At 38.3% G+C, this 16924-nt stretch overlaps 1 protein-coding gene across 1 annotated transcript in view; it reads right to left on the reverse strand.

Annotated features, from left to right (window-relative positions):
* PIK3C2G (phosphatidylinositol-4-phosphate 3-kinase catalytic subunit type 2 gamma) overlaps nucleotides 1–16924 on the reverse strand; it is a 361656-nt gene that overhangs the window by 115866 nt on the left and 228866 nt on the right. The window contains exon 24 of the mRNA XM_007194812.2: nucleotides 9148–9304. Coding sequence (XP_007194874.2) covers nucleotides 9148–9304 — 157 coding nt within the window. The remainder of the gene's footprint in view (nucleotides 1–9147; nucleotides 9305–16924) is intronic.

The following is a 16924-nucleotide window of genomic DNA, read 5'->3' on the forward strand; positions in this document are numbered from 1 at the left end:
TCTGGCTAATGGCTTATCAATTTTGTTTATCTTCTCAAAGAACCAACTTTTAGTTTTATTGATCTTTGCTATTGTTTTCTTTGTTTCTATTTCATTTATTTCTGCTCTGATCTTTATGATTTCTTTCCTTCTGCTAACTTTGGGTTTTGTTTGTTCTTCTTTCTCTAGTTTCTTTAGGTGTAAAGTTAGATTGTTTACTTGAGATTTTTCTTGTTTCTTTAGGTAGGCTTGTATAGCTATAAACTTCCCTCTTAGAACCGCTTTTGCTGCATCCCATAGGTTTTGGGTCGTCGTGTTTTCATTGTCATTTGTCTCTAGGTATTTTTTTATTTCCTGTTTGATTCCTTCAGTGATCTCTTGGTTATTTAGTAACGTATTGTTTAGCCTCCATGTGTTTGTCTTTTTTACGTTTTTTTCCCTGTAATTCATTTCTAATCTCATAGCGTTGTGGTCAGAAAAGATGCTTGATATGATTTCAATTTTCTTAAATTTACTGAGGCTTGATTTGTGACCCAAGATGTGATCTATCCTGGAGAATGTTCCGTGTGCACTTGAGAAGAACGTGTAATCTGCCGTTCTTGGATGGAATGTCCTATATATATCAATTAAATCTATCTGGTCTATTGTGTCATTTAAAGCTTCTGTTTCCTTATTTATTTTCATTTTGGATGATCTGTCCATTGGTGTAAGTGAGGTGTTAAAGTCCCCCACTATTATTGTGTTACTGTCGATTTCCTCTTTTATAGCTGTTAGCAGTTGCCTTATGTATTGAGGTGCTCCTATGTTGGGTGCATATATATTTATAATTGTTATATCTTCTTCTTGGATTGATCCCTGGATCATTATGTAGTGTCCTTCCTTGTCTCTTGTAACATTCTTTATTTTAAAGTCTATTTTATCTGATATGAGTATAGCTACTCCAGCTTTCTTTTGATTTCCATTTGCATGGAATATCTTTTTCCATCCCCTCACTTTCAGTCTGTATGTGTCCCTAGGTCTGAAGTGGGTCTCTTGTAGACAGCATATATATGGGTCTTGTTTTTGTATCCATTCAGCCAGTCTATGTCTTTTGGTTGGGGCATTTAATCCATTCACGTTTAAGGTAATTATCGATATGTATGTTCCTATGACCATTTTCTTAATTGTTTTGGGTTTGTTTTTGTAGGTCCTTTTCTTCTCTTGTGTTTCCCACTTAGAGAAGTTCCTTTAGCATTTGTTGTAGAGCTGGTTTGGTGGTGCTGAATTCTCTTAGCTTTTGCTTGTCTGTAAAGCTTTTGATTTCTCCATCAAATCTAAATGAGATCCTTGCTGGATAGAGTAATCTTGGTTGTAGGTTCTTCCCTTTCATCACTTTAAGTATTTCATGCCACTCCCTTCTGGCTTGCAGAGATTCTGCTGAGAAATCAGCTGTTAACCTTATGGGGGTTCCCTTGTATGTTATTTGTCGTTTTTCCCTTGCTGCTTTCAATAATTTTTCTTTGTCTTTAATTTTTGCCACTTTGATTACTATGTGTCTCGGCGTGTTTCTCCTTGGGTTTATTCTGTATGGGACTCTCTGCGCTTCCTGGACTTGGGTGGCTATTTCCTTTCCCATGTTAGGGAAGTTTTCGATTATAATCTCTTCAAATATTTTCTCTGGTCCTTTCTCTCTCTCTTCTCCTTCTGGGACCCCTATAATGCGAATGTTGTTGCGTTTAATGTTGTCCCAGAGGTCTCTTAGGCTGTCTTCATTTCTTTTTATTCTTTTTTCTTTAGTCTGTTCCGCAGCAGTGAATTCCACCATTCTGTCTTCCAGGTCACTTATCCGTTCTTCTGCCTCAGTTATTCTGCTATTGATTCCTTCTAGTGTAGTTTTCATTTCAGTTATTGTATTGGTCATCTCTGTTTGTTTGTTCTTTAATTCTTCTAGGTCTTTGTTAATCATTTCTTGCATCTTCTCAATCTTTGCCTCCATTCTTATTCCGAGGTCCTGGATCATCTTCACTATCATTATTCTGAATTCTTTTTCTGGAAGGTTGCCTATCTCCACTTCATTTAGTTGTTTTTCTGGGGTTTTTTCTTGTTCCTTCATCTGGTACATAGCCCTCTGCCTTTTCATCTTCTCTGTCTTTCTGTAACTGTGGTTTTTGGTCCACAGGCTGCAGGATTGTAGTTTTTCTTGCTTCTGTTGTCTGCCCTCTGGTGGTTGAGGCTATCTAAGAGGCTTGATGGGAGGCTCTGGTGGTGGGTAGAGCTGACTGTTGCTGTGGCGGTCAGAGCTCAGTAAAACCTTAATCCACTTGACTGTTGATGGGTGGGGCTGGGTTCCCTCCCTGTTGCTGTGGCGATCAGAGCCCAGTAAAACCTTAATCCACTTGACTGTTGATGGGTGGGGCTGGGTTCCCTCCCTGTTGGTTGTTTTGCCTGAGGCAACCCAACACTGGAGCCTACCCGTGCTTTTTGGTGGGGTTAATGGCAGACTCTGGGAGGGCTCACGCCAAGGAGAACTTCCCAGGACCTCTGCTGCCAGTGTCCTTATCCCCACGGTGAAACAGAGCCACCACTCGCCTCTGCAGGAGACCCCCCAACACCAGCAGGTACGTCTGGTTCAGTCTCCCCCAGGGTCACTGCTCCTTCCCCTGGGTCCCGATGCACACATTACTTTGTGTGTGCCCTCCAAGAGTGGGGTCTCTGTTTCCCCCAGTCCTGTCACAGTCCTGCAATCAATTCCCACTAGACTTCAAAGTCTGATTCTCTAGGAATTCCTCCTCCCTTTGCCGGACCCCCAGGTTGGGAAGCCTGAGGTGGGGCTCAGAACCTTCACTCCAGTGGGTGGACTTCTGTGGTATAAGTGTTCGCCAGTCTGTGAGTCACCCACCCAGCAGTTATGGGATTTGATTTTACTCTGATTGCGCCCCTCCTACCGTCTCACTGCGGCTTCTCCTCTGTCCTTGGACGTGGGGTGTCCTCCTTGGTGAAGTCCAGGGTCTTCCTGTCAATGATTGTCCAGCAGCCAGTTGTGATTCTGGTGCTCTCGCAAGAGGGAGTGAGAGCACGTCCTTCTACTCCGCCATCTTGGTTAATCTCATCCTCCTTTGCTTTTTAATCTTATGTTCTTTCATGACTCTATGACTCATACTACAAGAACACAATTTTCCCTAGTTAAGTGGTGATTGAATTTACTAAAAGTTATTAAAACAATGAAACAATTAAAGATTAAATTGTACAAAGGCTCAGGTATCTTTTCTGCCAAACTTTGAAAAATACTTCGCTTAAATTACAGTATAGATTGAAGGGATAATATTCTCTTTAGTTATAGGCAAACATCTTAGAAAAAAAAATAGACCTTTCTGAGATAAATTTGAACCCTGAGAAAAAAAAGAATATCATCAGTGTATCTCATGACTAAAATAAATTATTCCCTATTCTGGGAACAGAGGCACTTTTACAGCAGTGGGAAGTTAAGAACAATGTTGTTGATCCTAAAAATAATAGATAAACTGAGAATACAGCTATGGAGGATGGGTGAAGTTGTGATTGACTTGATGAAGTTCAAGTGAGAAAAATGGGTTTGAAACTGTTTTCTTTTCCTACTCTTCCCACCCACACTGAGGGGATAGAATATATAGGTGGACAGAGGAGAGCAAGATACCTTCCATTTGTTCGCAGAAGAGATCCAGGATAGCTTTCTGGAACATTGGGTATCCTGTGGGTGAGCGACAAGAGATGGGGCTGAAAAGGCAAGTACTGCAGGATGTTTTAGCAATCAGAAAGGTTTTGTACTTTGTCCCAATGGCAAGGAAAGTTCTTTTAATGTTTTAAGATGAGCATTAAAAGAATGAATTGTGTTCGAGAAAGATCATCATGGTTATATGTGAAAAATAGATGAAAGTGCGGCCAAATAAGAGGCTGGACTAGTAGACTGTTTAGGAATGAAGAAAAGTTATTACATTTTAAATATACGTAGGAAGTAGAATTGAGAAAACTGGGTGATTGGATATATTTGGAGGGTTGGGTGGGGTCTAAAGCATGAATATAGATTTGGGAGTCATTAGCACGCAGATAGTAATTGAAACCATGGGAATGGATTAGGTAGTCCTGGGAAGTTGTCAGCTGTCTTTCCTCATGGATGTCTTTCCAATGGATGATATCAGATTCATGATATCTAAATTTGAGCAAATTTTCTTCTCCCATAAACTCTTCCTCCTTTTTCCTGTTTCATATTTCACTGCCATCATTGTCCAAATAACAAGAAATTCATATCTTCTTTGATTCTTTTTTTGATTCCCAATGTCAATCACTTAATTCTATAAAAACCATCTCAACAGTCTCATGTATTCATTCCCTTTTCCACTGCAATTATTGTCCTAGTTCAGCTCCTCATCTTCATTTGCTTAGATAGCTTGAATAGCGCTTTTCTAGTTCTTCAATTGCTATCTCTCTAATTACATAATTTCTGAGTTATCTGTCTAAAATTCAAGCTAGATGATGGTACTCCCTTCATCAAAAACAAAGAAACTTCTAGGTTCTCAGGTGACTATATATAAAAGTCCAAAATGTTCACTCTGTTCTAAATGCCTTTCTTAATCTACCTGCGATCTATCACTTCAACCTCACTGTCTACATAGGTCTCCATCTGTGCCACAGACTGGGTGCACTTGATTCCCCCCATTTCCCACACATGTCATGCCCATGCTCTTTAAGCCTCCACAGACACTTATACTTTTCTTTCAGCCAGGATCCCTTTCCTCTCCTTCCTTGTCTATTGAAATTCTTTTTGAAGGCTCATCTCAAATACGTCTTCCTCCTTGAAAGCACCACAGATCTTCTTGATAAGATTTTATAACTTGCTTTCTTTGTACAGTAATCCTATTTTGGTTACATGTCTTTCATAGTATTTATTTCTGTCTAGCTTTAACTACGTTTTGTCATGTGTGTATGTTTGTCACGTTAGATTTTAAGTTCTTTGAGAACATAAATTAGGTTTTTATTCCATGTTGAATTGTCTATATTGTTAACGTGGTGCTTTGTAAGTAGTTAGAACTTAATGAATGTCTGTGAAATAATGAATGCATGAGTGAATGAATGAAAATATATCTGTCAGGCATTTAAAACCTATAGATAGCAAGTTCAACCCCAACTAATAAACTTAAAATCAACCATAGGGAGATACATTGCCAACAGCAACTAGAGTCTAGATTAGGTTTTATCTTATCAGTTCTGTACTTAGAGTTCTAGAGACATGTGTGTATTTATTGTGGCAGTTTCCCCCGTTATCACACTATGACTGTCCATTTACTACGAACAAGCTTCTTCCCTAGATATGAATTGCTTTCTAGTTTCTCTGGATATTCTGAATTCACACCTGCTCATTTAGGGCTCTGTCAAACATTTCCTTGGGAAGTAGACCCTATACTTATCCCTTCCTACACACACACACACACACACACACACACATACACACCAGGTGCCAAGTGCATATGGCTTCAAACCCAAGTTCTCTCCCTTTCATGTGGCTGATTAAAGGTAACAAGTGCTAACTTTGCCCTTGTTGATGTGCTTCATTCCTTAGAGAGGAGGCTTTGAGTGATGTGACTCTGCACATCAGAGTATGGATGGCCTCATACCTGGGTCCACTTAGTCAGGTCTGTTCACTGACCCACAGAGATGTGGTTCAAGTGCCTCCCTGGCTTAGATTACATGGGTTACAACTTTAATTGGGGCAGTAAGAAAGAAAAAGCGTGGCTAGTACAGATAATAAACAGATAAGTTCTTTTTTAAAGGATAGGAATATTAATTTTTTTTTTTTACTTTTGCTCTTCCCCTACTAAATCCAAATCTATTTTGATAGTTATGCTTAGGGAAGCAGACACTCTTTGCCACCACGTAGAGAAGTTAGAAAGATTTGTGCTTGGAAATATCTGATATAAAAATGGGTGTGATAAACATTAAACTGGGTGAATGGTGCCTATGTTCTTTGGGAGACTTCCATAATAATTGCTATTGATTTTTTAATAAGAGAAGAGCTGATGAAATACAGGCTTTTAAGTTAGTGAATTCAGCTAGCAACATTCTTCGGTCTCTACAGATGTTTTGCTTTTATGCAAGATGGGAATTTCATGGATTATTTTCCCCAGCTTTTCCCAGGAGTAAACAAAAAGGACTGTGAATATGTGGAAACATGTTGCTCTCAACCAAGGATGAACAATTAACTCCATAGCAGACTCACCAAACACTTGTGGCTCATAATCCTTTGTTAGTGACCATTCGTGGAAGGTAGAATTTATGACCCATATCAAGTATTTCTCAAGTTGTAACTAGGTTATGGCACAGTAGATTAACTTCTTTTTAAGTAAGTTAACACAAAAAGAGTTAGTTTGAGAGAGAATTGAGGGAAATATAGATTTCCCACATAGGTAGAAAATAATTTTTTGTAAATTTAAATTTGGCTTTTATTTTATAAGAAGCTCTACCAGAGAAGGTGTGGTCTTGAAACCTTTACTGATGCTTTGGTTATCTACAGAATCCCATAGGAAAAAAATGTGAAGAGAAGAGAATCAAGAGGTAAATAACCAGAAAGAGAGATAATAACTCACTGCTGTTTTACATATCTTTATTCACTGGTCTAATTGGTCCACATTGCTGCTTAGCTCTGTTTCAATTTCTGTAAAAGTTTAAATCTAAGATTATAAGATTAATCTGAATTAGTACGCTTCACTGCCAAAATTTCTTCATTAGCCTAAAAGTCATGCTTGAATAATTAAAACATAGGGAAATTTTTTGCAAACACTATATACCAGAAGCCTTCAACATCTGATTTTAATATTACTTCATGAGAAATTATTTCAATACTTGATTAAAATACCATATATCTACCTCTTTTAAATGAAATAACATCATACAAACTCTTTAATGACTATTTAATATATTATGACTCACATGCTAAAAGTTTTCTTTTTAGGTAGGTAGAAACATTTATTAAACAAAAGAAAAAAGCCCACCAATAGCTTTTAGAATCATTTTTTTCCCCAAAAAGCTGTCTTTTCACATTATTTTAACATCCTTACTTGTCATTCAGCATAATTTTACTGTCACCTGAGAAAGAGTATGAAACGATATTTGTGCTTTTCTGCTTCGAGTTTATTTTTGGAACGTCTGTCACTGGTTGAAGTTGTTGTTAGAATATGGTACTTACTCCTAGTATGCAGTTATTTATAGCATTTTAGACATTTAGAAATGCTGGATACCTCATTTGCCTGTGTACATGAATTTTACCTTCCTTATTAAATTAAAAATTTTAAGACTGACTGGGTCTCATATGTTAATGTATCCTCCACAGCTTCTGGCACATATTAAGTACTCAAGAGCTCATGGATTCATGAGTTAGACCCTGCTAGAGCCCAAAAGGATATTAGAGTTGATAACTACCTGGATATTTATTATGAAATGGAGTCAAGGTCATGGACTCAGTCTTTGTAGGGTTTTACCCTTGGTATGAATGCAGATTATGAACTATAAACCATCTCATAATTGCAATATGACCTAATGGAATTGGGAGACAGAATGAAATTCTACCAATATGAATCACTGGCTGTTACTGGAAAGCCAATTTGAAGACTCTGGAGATGCGCAGGACCTTATATATCCAGTTTATATGTGAAGTGACCAAAGTGTCTTTCTAAATGAAGGACTACATGTATATAGTATATTTAGAAATCCATATTTTTCAAGACAGAGAGGAAAGAAGTAAGGTGTGTATGTTGTTTGAAAAATGAAACAAGGATCAAAATCAAATCTTCACTGCAACAAGGTCAACATTTATTTAGCACTACCCAATAGAACTTTTCTGCTATGATGGAAATGTTTTATATCTGTGCTGTCCAATATGGTACCATGAGCCAGATGTGGCTATTGAGCACTTGAAATGTGGCTAGTGAGACTTAGAAGCTGAATTTTAAATTTTATTCAATGTTAATTAACTTAAATTTAAATAACCAAGTGATTCGGGGATACTGTATGGACAGTGCTCTTATAGGTTAACAAGGATCTAGTATAATAAATTAATTGGATTCTACTATGTGACAGGTACTGTGCTAAGTTTTTATATTAATTATCTAATAGGGTTATTATGAAATGTATATCAGTTAATACACATAAAGCACTTAGCATAATGCTCATGCAAAGTATTCACTATTAGGTCATTTATCAGTCCTACAAGGCAGATGTTGTTACCTTCATTTAATAGATGAAGAAACATGAGTCCTACTGGAGTTAAGTAACATACCTGAGGAATGTAGCCAGTAAAATGCCAAGCTAGAATTCAAACCCAGGAAGGCCCTGCACCAAGTCTGTGCCCTTAACAGCATCTAGTAGAATTGTCATTTGAAGGCTCTAAACCAGTTATTTTTGATGATTGTATTGACTCCAAACACCATGCTGATTTACAAAAGATGTATTTCTCTCCTACAATTTGCTGCAATTACTAGTGTATGTATGTACCCAAAGGAACCACCACATTTTTCTCCCAGTAGATATGTCTATCAGATCCTTCTCCTCTCGCCCTATCTGGTCTGTCCATTGGACAGTGGAATGAAACATTAAAAATTCCCCTGTTGGTCAACAGAGAGCACCCAGGACCATGACTCAGTAGACTCAATGTAGTAAATGTACTACCCTCGAGTCAAGTTGCTAGGAAGTCACCTTACATTTTTGGATCTCAGTTTCTTAATCTGGAAAATAAGCAAGTGATCAAAGGCAGAGATTGGGAGGGAAACCAGGAAAAATTCTTGCTTGTTCTACATCATTGGGTTGCCATAATTGAAAATGAGATAGTATTTTAAAAATACTTTTGAAAAAATTCTAAAGCACAGTGCAATTGGTATAATATTCTAAATTACTATCCTTGACCTTTAATCAAAATATACTGAGATAACCCCTGAATACATCAATATTATTGTGAAGAGAAAGGTTTGAGACAATAACTGTGAACAAATGTTATGAATTATTAAGAAATGTATTTATAAGCTGTACAATGGTACTTTTAGTTTGTTCATTCCATTCTGTTTTGAATAGCTCTTTGGGGAACTCCAAGCCATTAGCAAAGACAGACTACTGAAAGAGAGCCATAAAGGAAGCTTATTATTTCTGTTATTTCCCCAAGGGACTTACCATTTCTAGCAGGTTCAAGAGCAGGCGGCTGTGTCTTCTGACAATATTATAAGCTCGACAGCAAAGCTCCACAAAATCTTGGAAATGCTGTGGGTTTTTCCCACCCTCTGTAATAAAGTACTCCATCTCTGAAGTAAAAATAAAAGGGGCTCTGTCCCTATAAACCAAAAAACAACACCAACCATAAGCAGGAAGAGAAACGGTTTGAAGGGTTAAATTAGGCAGTGACAGCAACTTATTTCCATTTGAAATTTTTTGTTATTTTCTCTCTCATGCATGAACCTCCTTCATTGTAGGACAGCTGGAGAAACTTGCTAACTGTAGACTTTGAATAATGTAGCTGAACTGCAACAGAGAAGGAAGGGTAAGTTATTTTACAAAGTTGACCTATATTGGCTCAAATAGTTAATTCCAAGTTATAGTTGATGTGAATATTATTCATTAAAATTAATGTAAGGCCCAATTAATAATTAAGGTGATTTTACAGAAAGTATATTTATTGCTAAATTTTGAAATGATAGAACAGATCATGTATTTAACCTCATGGTGCTTTTTTTTTTTTTTAAACTTTTCTTTTTCCCTTAGATGGTATGCTGACCCTTTAGGTAAAAAGTTTCAGGCAAAAGCTAAGATATAGTGGGCCAACATCAGTCCCGGGATCCCCCTTTTGGGCCCCACAGCCAGCCACCAGTGGGATCCTGTCCTGCCCACCAGTGGGTTGGCAGCCTCCTCTTGAGCCAGAGCTGGGCAGCCAACCAGATGGGGGGCCAGCCCTTCCTACCTGTGCACCCACAGTAGTCTGCCTCATCACAAAAGAAGGGCCCACTCAGCCCACATAAAGGGCACCCCTAGAGCATACAGCTCTGCCGACCAGAGGGTAGTGTGCTGCTGGGCCCCAGAGGACATCTCCTACATAAGGCCATTTCTCCAAGGTCAGGAAACATAACTGACTTACCTAATACTTAGAAACAAACACGGAGAATTAGGCAAAATGAGGAGACAAAGAAATATGTTCCAAAGAAGGAACAAAACCCCAGAAGAACTTAGGAAGTGGAGATAAGCAATCTATCCCATAAAGAATTCAAGGTAATGGTTGTACAAATGCTCAACAAATTGGGGAGCATTATTTACAATAGCCAAGATATGGAAGCAACCTAAGTGTCTATCGATAGATGAATGGATAAAGAAGATGTGGTGTATATATAATGGAATATTATTCAACCATAAAAAATAATGAAATCTTGCCATTTGCAACAACCTGGATGGACCTAGAGGATATTACACTAAATGAAATGAGTCAGACACAGAGAGACATACATACCACATGGTTTCACTCACATGTAGAATTTAAAAAACAAAACAAACAAACATAGCAAAACAGAAACAGACTCAGAATCAGAGAACAAAGTGGTGGTTGCCAGAGGGGAGGGAGGTGGGGGGATTAGTGAAATAGGTGAGGGAAATTAAGAGTTACAAACTTCCTGTTATAAAATAAATAACTCACAGGGATGTAATGTATAGCATAGAGAATATAGTCAAAAATATTGTAATAATTCTGTATGGTGACAGATGGTAACTAGACTTATCATGGTGACCATTTTGTAATGTATAAAATATTGAATCACTATGTTCTACAGCTGAAACTAATTATGATGCTGTAAGCCAGTTACAGTTCAAAAAAAAAAAGAAAAGCTAAGATATGTAATGACAAGTTCTTTCAGAAGGTAATCTGAAAAAAACAGATGTTACCAACTCACTGTGATATGCTTAGTAAGGGAAAAAAGAGGTAACTATATTTCATTTCTGGAAAAACAGAAAAACAAAGGACCAGAAAGAAGGACCAGAAGATCCTGTTTTCCCTTTATTTGTCAGTTTTTTCTCATGTTATTTGAAACACGAAGAGACCTGAGATGAAGTGTTAGTGCTTCTAATAGAGAGAGCAGAGGGAGGGCTGCTCACCCCCTCTGTGATGAGGTCTCCCTCACTGAGTAAGAGCAAGGATGAGACAGAGTTTCAATACTGATTTGGCCAAAGGTCATCTAGAACAGCAGTCCCCAATGTTTTTGGCACCAGGGACAAGTTTCATGGAAGAGAATTTTTCCACAGACCAGGGGTGGTGGTGGTGGGAGGGGATGGTTTTGGGATGATTCAAGTGTGTTACATTTACTGTGCACTTTATTTCTATTATTATTACATTGTAACATATAATAAATAATTATACAACTCACCATAATGCAGAATCAGTGGGAGCCCTGAGCTTGCTTTCACCTGCCACTCACTGATAGTACTTTGATATGAGTCTGCAAGCAACTGATTGATTATGGTCTCTGTGCGGTCAGACCTCTCTGCTAATGATAATCTGTATTTGCAGCCGCTCCCCAGCACTAGCATCACTGCCTCAGCTCCCCCTCAGATCATCAGGCATTAATTCTCATAAGAAGCACACAACCTAGATCCCTCGCATGCACAGTTCACAGTAGGGTTCGCCCTCCTATGAGAATCTAATGCCGCCGCTGATCTGACAGGAGGTGGAGCTCAGGCGGTAATGCGAGTGATGGGGAGCGGCTGTAAATACAGATGAAGCTTCGCTCACTCACCCGCCGCTCACCTCCTGCTGTGCGGCCTGGTTCCTAACAGGCCACGGACTGGTACCGGTCTGTGGCCTGTGGGTTGGGGACCCCTGATCTAGAAGCATTTGAAATGCGAATACAGTTTTGAGTAAAATGTTTAAAACATAAAGATTTTTGAATGAATTGAAGACATTTTAAAATTTGAGCCTAGCAGCTTAGATATAACTAAGTTCAGTTCAAGCAGTAACTGAGAAAAGTCAACGATTATTGAGGAAGCCTCTTAATTTTTTTGGTTAATTTTATGTATATATGTATATATATACATATGTATGTAATTGTTTGTTTGTTTGTTTTTTGGCCATGCTGTGGGGCTTGCAGGATCTCAGTTCCCTGACCAGGGATTGAACCTGAGCCTCGGCAGTGAAGGCCTGGAGTCCTAACTTAGACCACCAGGGAACTGCCAGGATAATTGTGTTCTTTATTGTTGCTATGCTTAGCTATTTTAATAAAAACATAGTAGTGAAACTGCACCTCAGATTGGGTCTTGAACCCACTTGCTGGGACTTGAACCCAGCCTAAACCCAGATTGGGACTTGAACCTCCGAGGCCGGAACTTGAACCTGGCCAAAATCCTGATTGGGACTTGAACCCATGCGACCGGGACTCAAACCTGGCCAAAACCCAGGGTCTTCCAACTGAGATCACACACCTGGTTTCAGGACTTAAGGAAGCTCAGGTTCTTGATGTCTCATTGCAGAAAGAATTCAGTGAGAGACAAGTGATACGTAAGAAGTGGATTTATTTAGAGAGAAACACACTCCACAGACAGAGCGTGGGCCATCTCAGAAGGTGAAAGTGGCACCAGGGTATGGGGTTGTTAGTTTTTATAGGGGTGGGTAATTTCATAGGCTAATGAGTGGGAGGAGAATTCCAGCTATTTCGGGAATGGGTGGGGATTTCCAGGAATTGGGCCACCGCCCACTTTTTGATCCTTATAGTTGGCCTTGGAACTGTCATGGCGCCTGTGGGTGTGTCATTTAGCTTGCTGATGTGTTACAATGAGCGTAGACTGAGGTTCAAGGTCTAGTAGAAATCTACTTCTCTGCCATCTTGGACACATTTGGTTCTAATCAGTTTATGTCATGTCCTTGGGCTATGTCATTCTTTCAAAGGTTGTGCCCTGCCCCCTTCCCTCCTGTTTCAGTAGAGCTGGAAATCTCACTAATTGAACTTAGTTAACCAGACCTTTCAGAAGTGTGTATATTCAAATCAGAAAGCCACAACTCAGGTATTTTGTAGCTGATCTGGGGCAGTGGAATCTAATTGCAGGCAAAGTATTTTAATGAAAATAAGTAAGCTACCTCTGTCTGGCTGTGGTTTTAAAATTTTATTGTGTGATCCATGCTACCACTAAATGTCTGGAGGAGAAGCTGATGTAATAATTTCCCCACTTAGCTTTATATTCATTCATTCATTCATTCATTCATTCAAGAAAATTTATTGAGCACCTAGACACTGAGGAATTTCTTAAGAATCAAGTCCAAATTTAAAAATTTTTGCTCAAAATCCTTTTATATTTGGCCTACATTGACTTATCTAGCCTGTATGCTATGAATTTACTTTACAGCCCTTTACTTTGGCCAAGCTGGGAGCACAGATGTTGAAAACATGAGATACAGCATGGGTTCTAATCCTGGACCTGCTGTATCTCAGTTTCCTCATCTCTGAAATGGACAAGCAATACCTAGCTCTTAGAATTGCTGTGAGGATTAACTAAGAACATATACACAAAGGCCTGACACAGAGAGGACTACACACTTGTGAATGGCTCTATGAGGTTCTATGCAGAGGGCACAGACTGCAGGCCTGCCAGCCAGGCTTCAAACCATGTTCTACCACTTAGTAGTTCTGCAACCCTCAGCAAGTTACTTATCCTCTGTGTGCCTCAATCTCTTCCTCTGTAAAATGGGGATAAGAGCACTTGACTACTGGGATTGCTGAGAGGATTAAATGAGTTAAAGCATGTAAAAGTACTTAGAACATAGCCTGGCACATAGTAAACACTCAATAAATTTTAAATACTCTAATTAGTCCCCAAACTAATAAAAATGTTCTAGAGTTGAACCTAGTCGAAGCTAAATCTCCCTTTCTCTTCAAAAATGCCATCTGTAGAATCCCATCTCTCCTTCAAGGTTTAATTTACTCCCAGCTCTTCCATGTAACCTCTTTGGTTGCATAAGCCCTTAAGTGGACCTTTGAATTTGGTAGCATTTTTTACATATCACTCTCCCACAGAGTCATCACTACTGCTAACATTTTAGTGAGTTTTAGCAATATCCTAGACTTCCATAATCAGAATAAAATCTTAATTTTGTATATAAAAGTTTTCCAACTCTTTTTTCTTACTCTCTATACTGTTGTATATTTGCTATATTGAATGAAACTTTTGAAATAATTTTGAAAGAGCACTAAATTTTACAACTTCCTGAAATTTTCTTTTCTAACGTGATAGATACGCTTTTCTTTTCAATAGAGAAATGTATGTTTGACCAAAGCGATTTCTCTTGGAAAGTTTTTGTAGTTATGCTTAAGTTCATGTGATAACACATTTCCTTCTTCCATGGTAACCACCATTATAAATCAGATGAAGAAACATTATAGCAGAGAGTCAAATACACAAAGGAAACATATCCGTTAGAGAAAATATAAACTAATAATAATACTGAAGAACTCAAGTTTAGCTGTGTTTAAATTATTATCATAGTTTAAAATGCTGCATCTTTTCTATATGATTTGCATGGCTCACTTCTGAGCAATTTTAAAAAATAACTGAGAATTAGACTAAAATTTTTCTAGAAATGGAAAGAAGCCTCACGTGTGAAACAGAATCCTATCCCATCCCTACAGGCTGTAAGAGCTGTAGCTGGTACGTGATTTATCAATCTACTCAAATGTGAACCTAATCCTAGGTTGCAGAATTAGTGTACTGGAGCCTATGTCTGAAGTTTAAGCAGGACTTATAAACCTGAGATATAAATTGACTGTGGCAAGAGGGAAGATTGGAAATGATTTGATCTCTTAGAATCTATACTGTGTTGCATTCTGAATAAAATGTTGAAAATCTCTCATTTATAGCTGTGCAAATAAACCAGAAATTTCTTGTTGTGACTCTCCTACCTTTTTTTTTTTTTTCTTTTCCAGATAAGTGGTTTTACTATTACCTGCCTAAGTCCTAACTATTCATGCTTCTGTACCTTTTACCTGCATAGTTTCCCACTTCTGGACATCTTTTCTATTTCTCTCTCTCTCTCACCTGATGTTGTAATACTAAGGGATCAGGATCAAAATTTTTTCTTTTAAGAAGTCTTCTTCTTTTTTTTTTAATCCCAAAGGCTATGCATTTATTCCTTTCTAAATGGTATATAATTTCATTTTAGGACAATTAAATATGTGTTTGCATTAATGAATATATGAAATGACAAAATTATTGAAATGGAGAACAAATTAGTAGTTGCCAGGGGTTAAGGATAGAGGGGGATCGGGGGGTGAGAGGGAAGTGGGGTAACATGAAGCATCCTGGGGGTGATGGAGCTGTTCTGTATCTGGATGGTATCAATATTAATAAGCTGCTCATGATACTGTACTGTAATTTTATAAGATGTTACCATTGGGGGGAACTGGTAAAGGGCACATGGGATCTCTTTGTATTACATCTTAAAACTGCATGTGAATCTACAATTATCTCAAAATAAAATGTTTAATTAAAATTTGTATAAGACATATGGATATAAATATTGATAGAAGCCTTGGATGTAACTGATACCAGTTTGCTTGAGACAGTACAGTGAGAAGAGAAAAGGACTAAGATAAATCTTCAGGAATCTGACATCTAGTGGCTTGGTAGAAGGGAATCATCCTGCATTGGATACTGAGTAGGGGAGAAAAACTAGAGGGTGATGATGCATCATAGAAGGCAAGCAAAGAGGGTATTATGAAGAAGAAATAGTCAACACTGTTGAAATCTGCTGCTAAATTTGGTAAAATGAGGAATAAATATTGTTGGGTTTAGCATTATGGTCATCATTGATTTTATCAAGTAATGAAGAATAAAGCCAGATTGAAGTGGCTATGGAATAGGAGGTAAGAAAAGGAGACCAGGAGTTTAGAACCTCCTTCAGGAAATTTGGGAAGGTGAGCAAAATGGCATAGAAACTATTTTTTTGAGGCAAGGCTAAACTTTGGAGCGATAAGCATATTTAACAGGATTATTTAAAAGAGAGAGGAGGGAATTCCCTGGTGGTCCAGTGGTTAGGACTTGGAGCTTTCACTGCTGTGGCCCAGGTTCAATCCCTGGTCGGAGAACTAAGATTCCTACAAGCCACACAGCATGGCTAATAATAAATAAATGGGAGAGGAATGTAAGGAAAAATGAATTACTGATAGCATAATGTATGTAAGAAGATGGGAGGGAAATGGTTCCAAAGCACAGATGGAGGTATTGGCTTTAGAAATGAAAAACTAATCTTCTATTATCACAAGAAAGAAGTTTATATGCCGATATAAGTTTGTGAGTTTTGTACTGAGTACAAAAGCAGGCTCTGTTCTGTTTCTTTTTATTTTTCCCCAAAAAAGTAGGAGGTGTGGTTGTCTGTCTAAAATAAGTAGCAGTAAATAATGGGTTGGAGAGACCTGAGGTTTATCCTGTGAGGATAAGTATTGTGGGATTGCTGGGCCATGAGGATGGCGCATTTGAAACTGAGGACAACATCTGCCCTGTTGTGTCAGTGCTTTCTTGCAGTGCTAGGCTGCTCAGCGTCACTAGCCCTCACAGTGAAGACTGCCCTATTCTGAAATACATTATTAAGGTAATGGACCAAGCATGCTAACTGTAATGGATGCGCTCTGAAACAGCAGAGGTGCTGTATCCTTAGAACGAGCATTCTTTCATTTATTGAACTATTCCTTAAACAAATATGTACATACTTGAAAAATGAATGATGTTTGATTTTAAAGTATTGAGCACATAAGCTATTTGAGGACATAATTATTCACAGAAGCAACTTCCTTATATGTGAATTATGCAGTCTAAATAGTACCACGGGGCTTCATCCCAGCAGTTCAGGGTGGTCTTTGGCCATACCGAGTTCAACAAAACAGTCCCTGGCGAGCTCGGAAAACTGGAGTCACATCCCATGAGCATTTAACTT

Source organism: Balaenoptera acutorostrata, chromosome 11 (assembly GCF_949987535.1).
Source record: "Balaenoptera acutorostrata chromosome 11, mBalAcu1.1, whole genome shotgun sequence".
Lineage (NCBI taxonomy): Eukaryota > Metazoa > Chordata > Mammalia > Artiodactyla > Balaenopteridae > Balaenoptera > Balaenoptera acutorostrata.